General features: G+C 50.4%; 1 protein-coding gene and 1 non-coding gene across 2 annotated transcripts in view; one reads left to right on the plus strand and one right to left on the minus strand.

Moving 5' to 3' along the window:
• Positions 1–3,078: 3,078 nt before the first annotated feature.
• On the minus strand, positions 3,079–3,185 carry LOC145417671 (U6 spliceosomal RNA). Its single transcript, XR_013900535.1, has one exon. It is a non-coding gene; the product is annotated as a U6 spliceosomal RNA (small nuclear RNA).
• A 7,929-nt stretch (positions 3,186–11,114) lies between these two features.
• LOC145417381 (putative oxidoreductase YjmC) overlaps positions 11,115–12,025 on the plus strand; it is a 295,734-nt gene continuing 294,823 nt past the window's right edge. Inside the window, exon 1 of the mRNA XM_080286058.1 lies at positions 11,115–11,637. Within this exon, the coding sequence (XP_080142184.1) occupies positions 11,569–11,637 (69 nt within the window). The 5' untranslated portion in view covers positions 11,115–11,568. The remainder of the gene's footprint in view (positions 11,638–12,025) is intronic.

A 12,025-nucleotide genomic window follows, 5' to 3' on the forward strand; every position in this document is an offset into this window, starting at 1 on the left:
ACATCAACTTTATCATCTTGTTTATATACTTGTCATGACATGGTTCTACTACCTTCCTCCTTTTTCTTCCATCCTGTTTGTGTACCACTTTCGTACCTGCAATCCTATTACTTTGTAAAAAAAAATTCTTCTTCTCCTCTTCTGATCTTCCCTCATTTTTTTGTTTTTGCTTCCTCCCTTTTCTCTTTCAGTAATTCCAGTTCCTCTTGTGTTAGGCATCTTTTTATCCATACATTTTTGAACTCCTCTTTTGTGTGTGTGTGTGTGTGTGTGTGTGTGTGTGTGTGTGTGTGTGTGTGTGTGTGTGTGTGTGTTCTCCTGTCTTTAAAAAAAAAAAAAATCTAATCCTCTGGCAATCGGAGGCATATCACTGTAGCTTCGCGAAAATTATCAGCCAACAAGCCAGATATCCCAGGATACTGCCCATAAAGTTTGGATACAATTTGTCCATTTGATTTTAAGATATTATGGCAACAGACAGACACACAGACGTAGGCGATTTCATTATCACTTCGCTAGGCGGATGATAATAAGAAGGGGACATTCGGACTCCCTTGACCCCCTATTAAACTCATGGATTTTCTTAGTGAAAGCTAAGAATCTGCCAAAAATATTAATAGACTTCCTGGCCTAACGAGCGAGATCACATGCTGTCCCTGGTGCGTGACTGTAAGCTAAATTGGCTGCCGTGGGATATCGAATTCTCTGTGATGCCGAATTCTCCATGGCCGTCATTATTTTCGCAGACTTATTTGCGTAGATTTCGCAACATCTCTTCCATGGTAATCTGTGGCGTTCATTACACACTGATATCCTCCATGTTACTGATGTAAATATTGACATTAAAAAGGTAAGTAATATACAAGAAAATATTACGCTATAATGCACAAAATCTAATCGATTTCATAAAAACCCTTCCTCGGTGATGTAATTTATTATTAAGCATTAGTGTCTTCCATTTTACTTATGCAAAGAATGTTGATATCAAGCGGATGTATAGACTAAACTGTAAAAGAAAATGTCACGGTGTACTAAAAAAAAAAAAAAAAAAAAATAAAAAAAAAAAAAAAAGGTGCTGCGGTTCCAGTCTCAACTGATTTATGGCTCTAGAATTTAAAATGAGAGTTCTTTCAGTCAGTAAAGCAATTAGTCTGTCTACAGGTTTTTATGCCTGTATCTTGTCTCCATGAATCTATATTTTGCTACACACCTAATACCAAAATTCATTCAAGGTAGCCACGAAAATATCCTCTCTCTCTCTCTCTCTCTCTCTCTCTCTCTCTCTCTCTCTCTCTCTCTCTCTCTCTCTCTCTCTCTCTCTCTCTCCTGTTAGTATCGAACCATGTACCTCATTGCTTTAAACTGATAGTCAGATTATCGTCTTTCTCAAATCATACTCATTGCCACAATTTCTTTACGGAATTGCTGTCTGTCTGTCTGTCTGTCTGTCTTTCCAGTCTAGGAGTGCGAAACATACATGGTGGTTGCTGTCCTTTCATATGACTGCACATGGCTGCACTGTCAATTCATTATGACTAAGCACACGACTCCGGCACACATACAGTACATAGCCACTACAACAGTTTGACTCTCACATCTTTCTCACTATCATCCGTTCACTTTTTGCACTTCGACGGCATGAGGAAGGATTAAAACTGGCTGCCACTCTCTCCACCACAAGGTCCGTTATTCCAAGTACAGCTGGGCGACAGTTTTTGCACTTTCTCGCTCATTACTTACCATACTTAGTTCATCCACCTTAATTTGACGGTTTGCAATATACTTTCCGTAGCTCAGTGGCACGGTATGATTATACAGTGCAACAGTTCTCCGTCCATTCCATAGGACTTTTACATCGCAAGCACCATATTCTAGTGTTAAATTTCACACAGCTCAACATTCAAGACGAAAAGGTGGCAATTTCCGGCAAACAGCACAGGTTGTAATGCACCTTAATCTATCACTCTAGTTGACAATCACGGTGACATGCGTAACGAGAAATTCACACACACACACACACACACACACACACACACACACACACACACACACACACACACACACACACACCACTCGCTGGCTCAGTGGTAACATTTTCGCCTGCCATCTGGTAGACAGGGATTCACGCCTGCTCAGGACGCGAAAAGTTTCACTGACGAAGCGGGTGTTTACTGCCCCCCTTGAGCAAGGGGATGGGTGTGTGCGTGTGTGAAGGTCACAGTTTTGTTCTTAAATCGGACAATATGAGCTCTCAGCTTCCGGAAAGGTAACAAGCTGACGATCACGACCATCACGTTATCCTGACCGACCCGGTGAATTACACACACACACACACACACACACACACACACACACACACACACACACGCACGCACGCACGCACACGCATACACGAAAGCTCATAGCCGCAGCCGCCCTACCCTAAAATAGGCATGTGCAGTCCTAAAAAAAAGAAAAAAAAAAAAACGCAAACTTTTCACTTGCCATGACCAACTATGGACACTGTGATTTGAATTATAGGCTACTCAAAACATTAGGGGGCTAAGGGAGAGAAGCCCCCACACAGGATTTCATACCCCCAGTTAGGTTACCGGGATTGCCTAGTGTCACGTAGAAAGGCTGCTACTAAGGTTGTCCTACTGCACACACAAACGTGGCACATTGTCTTCTGCAGGCTCGAACTCAGGGCCCGGTTTCATGAACTCGCCATCAATTTCCACTCGTAAATACTGTTTGTTTTATATGACGAACATGGAAGGGAGAGTACCTTTCTCTGCTTCTTTCTGCATAAACAAATAGTTTCGACGAGGAATCTTTCGAAATTGTTTGTGAATCCATATGCACAAACCTACGATTAATTCCCTCTTGACGTGATTCAAGAGACACCAGCAGCTTTTGTTTTCTCCATGTCGTAAATATCATTGCTACGGCTACTACTGCTGTTATTGCTAATTCTCCTCGCGTTACTGTTTTTTAGAAATACGACATGGGAAGACACTGCACCCTCCGTGGCAGTTCTACCCCCCTTCCACAAACACACAAAAAGAGAAATAATTGCAGGTTTGTTCATCTCCGTCCAACAGCTGGGAGCGCTATGGTACTGCCTGTCATCCTTGCGCAGGGCCCATGCAAAGCTTCTCTGTATCGTTCCAGTTTTAGTATATGTACTGCCAAAGACTGAGCTCTGTTACAGAGCTCATGCTGAGCTCTGTTATAGAGCTCATGCTGAGCTCTGTTATAGAGCTCATGCTGAGCTCTGTTATAGAGCTCATGCTGAGCTCTGTTATAGAGCTCAGTGCTAAACCCTATCACAGAGCTCAGTTGCCGAAGCAAATATCCATCTACTTCTTCAATACGCTTTAATTATTTTTTTACGTTCATTTATTCATACATATATTGAAATACCCGCACGGCGGGATGAGCCGGACACCACCACCTCAGGAGGAGAGTACAAGGGGGAGATACCCATCCCACTAAGAAATGACAGGGAGGCTGGCTCACCTGTCATACCTTCCAGGCGAGAGCATCTTATGCCCCTCGCGCCCCGATGCCCCTCTTTGCCACAGCCAGACCACCCGGCAGCGTGCAGGAAAAGCACACTATACTCTGGTGGAGGGAACGCTTGCCAGAATCGTGGGGGGAGGACTTGTAATGACAAGATCCCAAGCAGACCCTCGGATGCTGAGTCCCCCGGATCGACCTCCTTTTTGATAGAGGACTCAGGAGGAGCCTCAAAGGCTGCTATCCCCCCTAAAGAGCAATGGACGAGACATCGCCGTCCACCAGTGCTGTCTCCAGGACAGAAGTCCTGCTGGAGAGCAGCCTCCGTTGGAGCTGTGGCCATAGCCGGGCATATCCATCTGGCGCCTTCTCCCTGCCTCCATAACAAGGGCTGGAGAGCAGCCTGCATCAGAGTTGTGGCAGTAGCCAGGGGTATCCATCGGGTACCTTCTCTCTGCCTCAAAAACAATGGCCGGAGAGCAGCCTTCATTGGAGCTGTGGCCATAGCTGGACGTATCCATCAGGCGCCTTCTCCCTGCCCCAAAAACCTCAGCTGGAGAGCAGCATCCGTCGGAGCTGTGGCAATAGCTGGGCGTATCCATCGGGCACCCTCTCTCCACCTCCAGAACAATGGCCTGAGTGCAGCCTCCATCGGAGCTGTGGCAATAGCCGGGTGTATCCATCGGGTGCCTACTCCCCGCTGGCAGGGACTGCAGCATCCAGAGGGCCAGCCCCTGGCTGCTTCTCCTCGGACCATACCCAGGCTCCTGTAGAGGAAGGTGCCTCCCACCCTGACCACCACTCTGGGGGCGAAGCGAGGTGCCCCTCTCCCCACCCCTCGACACGAGAGGGCAACTCCTGTTCCTTTTCAGGGACCCCAACAGAGACCAGAGCCGATGTGACATCCCTGAAGGCCGATGTCCTGTCCTTGTAGCCCACAGCGTCACTGGACTCTTCCCAGGCGAGAGGCCACAACTCACCCCTGTCGGTCCCCTCCTGATGGTGAGACCGCAGCCCCTGAGTCAGCAAGCCTCCCCCGGTCCCTGTCGCAATAGTCGAGGCTCCCCCAACAACGGAGACCACAGCCCCTCCCTGACGGCTGCCTCTACAGGACGCAGCAGCAGCTCACCCAGGGTGCCGCCCTCTCCTCTCCATGCCCAACCACAGCCCTGGGCCTCCCCTGATCCTCCCATAGGACCCCAATGATTACTAAGGGCCAGCACCACACAGCACGCCTTCTGGCCCTCTTTGGCCCTAGCCTGGAGAGCCCGACCTCCTGGTGGAACGTAGTGGCTAGGGAGCCACCCGCTACACCACCCACCCACTCCTCGAGGACTAGTGGCGACCCCACGGACCACCCGCCCCTGTAATACTCGCCGGGTGGCCCACCTCCCACGCCTGGCCGACATCTGAAGCTCCTGGCATAGTCCCTCTCGTCCTGTGGGCTCTGTCCTCCCCTCTGCCAGAGTCGTGAGTAATATGCTTTCTATTTGTGTACTTTCCTAGTGCGGCCAGATCCCTTCCCCAGTGTCACTTCCCCCCTTTAGTCCATGATGCCGCTTCCCCAGGATTGACCAACCCTCCCCAGTGTGATGCCCCCCTCCTGTGTGCCATAGTGAACTCTGTTACTCGTGATACTACCCGGCGGAGTGATTGACGCCCCCCCTATACGGGCCGGTTTCCCTACAGTGACGAACCTTCCCCAGTGTCACCCCCACAAAACAATAGACGTCAGTGTAATCCTCCCCTGTGTATTCTCCCTTCCCTCCCTGGGCCCCAACCCCAGTCCCCGCATGAACATACCCTCCCTAGACTCACTATCCCCCCCCCCTGGTGGTCAGAGTAAGACATTATACATTCCCGTCCTATGTAGAGCGTGTATAGCTTAAGGTTAGCTAGGGTTTCGTCTATGTCACGCGGATACATTACATTAGCTAGGACCTTGTACATGTCCCGTGGGTCAGGATATACTGTTATACATGTCACACACCGACCCCCAACCCCCGTCCCCACAGAATCTACCCTCCCTAGACTCACTAACCGCCCCCCCTCTGGTTATCAGTGTAAGACGTTATATATTCTCGACCCATGTAGTGCGTGTATAGACTAAGACTAGCTAGGGTATCGTCCATGTCATGCGGATACATTATATTAGCTAGGACCTCGTACATCACGCGGATACCTAGACTTAAAGATTTGGATATATATTGTCACATGTGACACATTGTATATATTGAACTGTGTTGTCTGTGTATGCTGCACTTCATATGCCTGACAATACTGTGGAATATTGTCTGTGACACTGTGTGGATACAACCCCATATCAAAAAGGTGTAACTCCGTGCAAAGGTCAGACTTGCTGAGCTAGGTAGAGAGTTATTTTTATAAACACTATCTTAAGTCATTGTAACTCTTCTGTTTTGCTCATGGACCGGCGTGTGTAGTTGTCTTTTGGTAATATATGTAATGCTAGGTGTTTTAGGGTCGGCTTCCCATCCCTCTAACACCTAGTGTGTAGCTGGGTTCCCTTTCTAGACAGGAGCTTAGACATATAAGAGACAGGCAGGACACAAAAACTCAAGGCAACAACCTTACACGTGTATTGCTAAATTCTACAAGTGGAATGGGTAGATGTCACAAGAGTAATTATACTGAACAATTATAAACTTTAGGCCTAGCTTGTGGGTGTTAGTATCACGCAGGATACTATTCGGGACATGATCAGGTAAAGTGAATAGCACTACGATCAGGAGTCCTAGGGCAGTGAGACCAAATACTGTCACTTAGGGGAAGTCCAGGTTTTATCTATCGGGTGGAGTTCTGTTCACTAGGGCCGTGGCACTGTTTTCACTGTTGGCAGTCTGACTTGTTTGTCCGTCATGTCATTAATTATTGTTATTGCACTGGAGCCTCCGTATGATCTTGGCGTGAGGCTATATCACTAGGATGGTAGTGTGTTCACTCAGACAGACACTTATTCCACTGCCCGGCCGTATTCACTGTCTCACTGTTACCTTATTCATTCCACCTTTCCTTTACACTAATACTGACGCTTTTATTTCTGACTTCCCGTATTCTGATAATTCACTGTTCTGCCCTTGCTTCACTGTATCACTTTCACTGTCACTCACTTTCGGGACTGGATGTGGTGGCGGTCAGGTACAAGGGCAGCGGGAACAACTCAGCCTCACTACTGACAGGTCTGAGTTCCGCCGGGAACCTCCATATTCAGGGGCCACGGGATCATGCATAGGGGTGTCCTCTCTTGTCTGCAGCTGCTGGTGGCGAAGGGTCCCACGCTCTTGGGGCTCAGGGCGGGAGTCTGGCCCTCTAGGCTGGGGCCGAACAGCTGCCTGAATCTCTCACTCAGGCGCCTGACGAAGGACGAGGGTCTCCGGCGTCAGGGTGTAGGGATGTCCCGCCCGGGGGTCCTGGGGGCGGTCTGGAGGTCCCATGGGCTGCGATCTCTGGTGGTCGGGGACGTCATCAGCAGTGGGCTGCAGTGTCGGCCTCTGTCAGGGTCTGTCAGGCAAGGCCTCTCAGGGACCGGCTGTAGTGAGAAGAGCCCAGTGGAGGTCACAGGGCCTCTCCAGTAGTCCTCCAGGTTGGGGCCTTCCTCTGGGTCATAGTCTCGTGTAGGGGAGTCAGCATCTGATGGAGGAGCAGCTACCGGCTGTCTCCTGCTGTAGGGCCTGGCTACTGGCCGTGGCCTTCTAGGGGCGCGGCTACTGGCCGTTGCAAAGGCCCAGCTACTGGCTGTGGGCTGAGGAAGGGAGCGGCTACAGACCAACTCAAGGGTACCTTCAGAGTGGCTACCAGCCGTCTCCTGACAAAGGCGGGAGTGGCTACAGACCAACTCAAGGGTACCTTCAGAGTGGCTACCAGCCATCTCCTGACAAAGGTGGGAGCGGCTACTGGCCATCTCCTGTAGGAGGGTCAAGCAGCTACAAGGCGTCTCTGTTAGGGCACCTTTGGAGCAGCTACCAGCTGTCTCCTGACGAAGGCGTGAGTGGCTACCGTCCGTCTCCTTATTACCTCCAGAGCGGCTACCAGTCATCTCCTGTAGGAGGGTTAAGTGGCTACAGGCCGTCTCTTTAAGGGCACCTACAGAGCGGCTTCTGGACATCTCCTGACAAATGCGGGAGCGTCTACAGGCCGTCTCCTTATTACCTCCAGAGCGGCTGCAGGCCATCTCGTATAGGAGGGTTGAGTGGCTACCAGCCGTCTCAGGGGTGTTGACTGGAGCTAGAGTAATAGCCCTCTGTGGTTGTCAGTGGTCGGCTTGTCCAGAAGGTAGTCTCTTTTTCCTGTTATGGTGGCGGCGGGCGAGTTCCAGGTCATAGGGGCATGCGGCCCAGACGGACTTATGTCCCTGTCACCCGGAGTCAGGTCACGCTTTATTTGCCCCTCCTTAGGCTCCTTCAGGGGGTGTTGGGCTGTGCTCTGTGAGACTATACCAGTACTGCATTTTAATACATAAGTGTGCCTTTTGAGCCGTGGTGCTTGTGTTTTCCTTCCTTGCTGATACTGACCCGGTCAGGAACAAGGAACCCAGAATCACATCGTGTTTGAAACCGAGAAGTTGGAACCCAGAACACGCTGCATAGCATATATATTAAAATGCTAAAATGCAGTATAGTGCCCCCGAAAGTGCCCAGACACCACCACAAGGAGTCCACAGAGGAGCAACGACAGCGCACTGGGACTCAGAGCAACAACGGCATAAGGCCGCCTAGGTCGCGTGCCCCTATGACCCAGAACTCGCCTGCCGCCACCATAGCAGGAATACTAGACTACCTTCCGGGCAAGCCTTCCCCAACCAGCTTCAGGGTGGAGCTGTTTCTCCAGCTCCTGCCAGCACCCTTGAGATGGCCTGTAGCCATTCACCTCCGTTCTGAGGGCAATAAGGAGATGACCTGTAGCCGCTCCCGCCTTCGTCAGGAGATGGTCTGTAGCCGCTCCGAAGGTGTCCTTCCTTAGACGGCCTGTAGCAGCTCAACCCTCCTGAAGGAGACAGCCTGTAGCCGGTCCAAAGGTGTCTTCCCTGAGATGGCCTGTAGCCGCTCACCCCTCCTGAAGGAGACAGCTGTAGCCATTCTGTGGGTAATAAGGAGACGGTCTGTAGCCGCTCCCGTCTTCGTCAGGAGATGGCCTGTAGCCGCTCCGAAGGTGCCTTCCCCAAGATGGCCTGTAGCTGCACACCCCTCCAGAAGGAGACAGCCTGTAGCCGCTCACCCCTCCAGGAGATGGCCTGTAGCCGCTCACCCCTCCAGGGGATGGCCTGTAGCCACTCTGAGGGAAATCAGGAGACGGCCTGTAGCTGCTCCAAAGGTGTCTTCCCTGAGACGGCCTGTAGCCGCTCACCCCTCCTGAAGGAGATGGCCTGTAGCAGCTCTGAAAGTAATCAGGAGACGGCCTGTAGCCGCTCTCGCCTTCATCAGGAGACGGCCTGTAGCCGCTCCCGCCTTCATCAGGAGACGGCCTGTAGCCACTCCGAAGGTGTCTTCCGTGAGACGGCCTGTAGCAGCTCAAATCTCCTGAAGGAGATGGCCTGTAGCTGCTCTGAGGGAACAAGGAGACGGCCTGTAACTGCTCCAGCCTTCGTCAGGAGATGGCCTGCAGCCGCTCCGAAGGTGCTTTTGGGTCTGCTGGTAGCTGCTCACTCCCCTAGGCCACAGCCAGTAGCCGGTCTTTGGCGACGGTCGGTAGCCGCGCCCCCAGGAGGCCACGGCCAGTAGCTGGGCCCTACGGCAGGAGACAACCTGTAGCCGCTCCTCCGTCTGAAGCTCGCACTTGTTCCCCGACCCACGACCCAGAGGGAGTCTCGGGCCTAAAGGAGTACTGGAGAGGGCCCTTGGTCTCCCCCAGCCTCTGCTCCCTACAACCAGATCTGGAGGAGACCTACCTGACAGAATCCAGATGCATACCGGTGCCACAGCCCCTTTCTGATGGCGCCACCAAGCCCTGGGGACCGCAGTCCTCGGGAACACCAGACCGCCCCCAGGACTCCCAGGTGGGAACTCCCCACACCTCGACGTCGAGATCTTCGTACTCCATCAGGAGCCTGAACGAGAGGTTCAGGCAGTTATTCAGCCCCAACCCTGAGGGCCATACTCCTGTCCCCAGCCCCGACAGTGCGGGACCCTTCGCCACCCACAGCCCTGGGCGAGAACGGACGCCCCTGCGCGGGATCCCGTGGCCTCTGGATATAGAGGCCCCCGGCGGAACCCAGCCCGGTCAGTAGCGGAGCTGTAACACCTCCGCCGCCCCTTTTACCTGACCACCCCGACGCCCGGACCCGAAAGGAGTGACAGTGATAGTAAAGAGTCTGTGACCTAGTGATATAAAGGCAGAACAGTGAACTAACTCTCTTATGGAAGTCAGTGATAATACCAAAGTGGTGGAGTGAGTAACAGTGACAGTGTAACTACAAATACGGCCACCCAGTGAGAGTCGAGTCTATCAGAGTGAATACGCTACCACCAGAAAATACCTCCTGATACTAAAACCATATTCAGACCCCAGTGCCAATGAAACACCAGCAAGGAATAACATTAGTAACTACACGAACATAGAAAACCCGGACTTCCCATAATTAATAACACTGCCTCATGTGCTATTCACCGTGACCCGAGCAGCATCCTGCGCGATACTGATAACCCATATCTAGACATAAGAGTTGTAATTGCCCAGTGTATCTGTATCAGTGACATCTACTCGTTCCCCTGTCCAGATTAGTAATACACGTTGTAAGGTTGTTGCCTTGAGTTTTGTGTCCAACCTCTCTCCTATTTGTCTTAGCCCCGATCCAGAAGGAGAGCCCCGCTACACACTAGGCGTTTACGGGACGGGAAGCCGGACCTAAAACACTTATTTTGTCTAAAAATATTTGGAAACATGAGTGTTACAAATATATACTTATTTTATGAAAAGAGAGCAATAGATAAATGTAAAGCTGCAAAGAATACCATTACATTATTTCCTCTAGTGATCAATGCTCAGCCGGGTAAAAAAAAAAAAAAAAATGACAACCTGCAACGATAGGCAGACTCAGGTAGCTGCCAGACATTTTCCCACTAGCGGAGTGGAGAGCATAGGGAGAGGAGTGTCGCTGACTCCTCTCATGCGTTCTTTTATATCTCTTTTGATAATTAGTATTGCCTAAGTATCAGAAAACACTTGAGAAAAGCGCCAAACAGGAAAATAACTTATAATTAGTGCAGTGGTGACATATGGCAACTGTTAAAACGTCTTCTGTCAAAATTGAAGTTGAGTGTTAATGTCATTAGAAAGTGACGGTTACCAGCTTCCATCTGACACTCCCTTCACGTGAAGAACCATATCTTATCTTTGTTTTTCTCTTCGTAACCGAAATCAATGACTGCGTTCCGCTGTACGATGTTGGGTGGTAAGGGCTGGCTCCTCCCACTTACTTCACGTTCCTTCGCTTCCCTCTGCATCCATTCATATCCTTGCCACTCAGCAATATTTTCTCATTCATTATTTTCTTCCCCATCATTATCATTCTGTTCTCTCAACTCCACTCCATCCCACACCACCAGCTTCTGTCAGAACAGTCCTCTATCCCCTTCTCATTGTAACCTCAACCGCCCTCCTCTTTCCCTATATGCCTCATATTCCACCATAGCCTCATCCCACCCAGTTTCCTTCACACTGCCCTCCCCATCATTGTCCCCCTTTCTCTTCAGCTTCCCCCATAAAACTAGCTTTACGCTTCCATATCCTTGTGTCCATTATGATCTCCCTTCGTATTCCCTGTTTTCCACCTATGCGTCTCTTTCGGTCCCCCTATCTCCCTCCCATTCTTGTACTCCAGGTTCCCCCTCATATACCTCCCTATCTTACTCTCCCCGTCCCCCCCGCTTCCTACCCCCTCTCATTTTCGTCCCCTCCCAGTCTCCATCCCTTCCTCCTTCCCTCCTACTCCCCGACCTTGGCCCTGCACCACTCCCCTGTTACCAAGCTAGGTACAGTCACTCCCTAGCAGCCCTCACAGCCACTCCACGCCGCCCTCCACCCACCCACGGCCACTTCTCAGCCATCACCATGTCTACCTCGGCCTCGCTGGCAGATCAAAAGGCAAAGTTCACGCCTCCTGAAGATCTAGGCACCAAGGTAGGCTATGACGAGAATGTGTTTTTTTGCAGTATTTTTCGTGGTAATGTTTTCGCGCCATCAAGACAAAGTGACAGCCTCGTAAACATTTTTCCTGTGTTATTTTATGAAGTGTTAGTGTTCGATTAACCCTAAAACTGAAGGTAGAATTCATTGCAAACCTAGGAGCACAAAATAAATGATTATGCCCCACTGGCATTACAAATGTGATGGGTAGGAAAAGAAAACTGCAAAAGTAGGAGAAACTTAATGAAATACTCATAGGCAGTGAAGCGATAATACCAGTAAGCCAGTGAATTCACTAATGCAAGCCTTTGAATATTCATTATTGACCAGGAACACCATAAGTAAAGCAATATTGTTTTAGTTTTGTGAGTAACATTGGCAC

Source organism: Coenobita brevimanus, chromosome 110 (assembly GCF_032717465.1).
Source record: "Coenobita brevimanus isolate Jiangsu-jjx chromosome 110, ASM3271746v2, whole genome shotgun sequence".
NCBI lineage: Eukaryota > Metazoa > Arthropoda > Malacostraca > Decapoda > Coenobitidae > Coenobita > Coenobita brevimanus.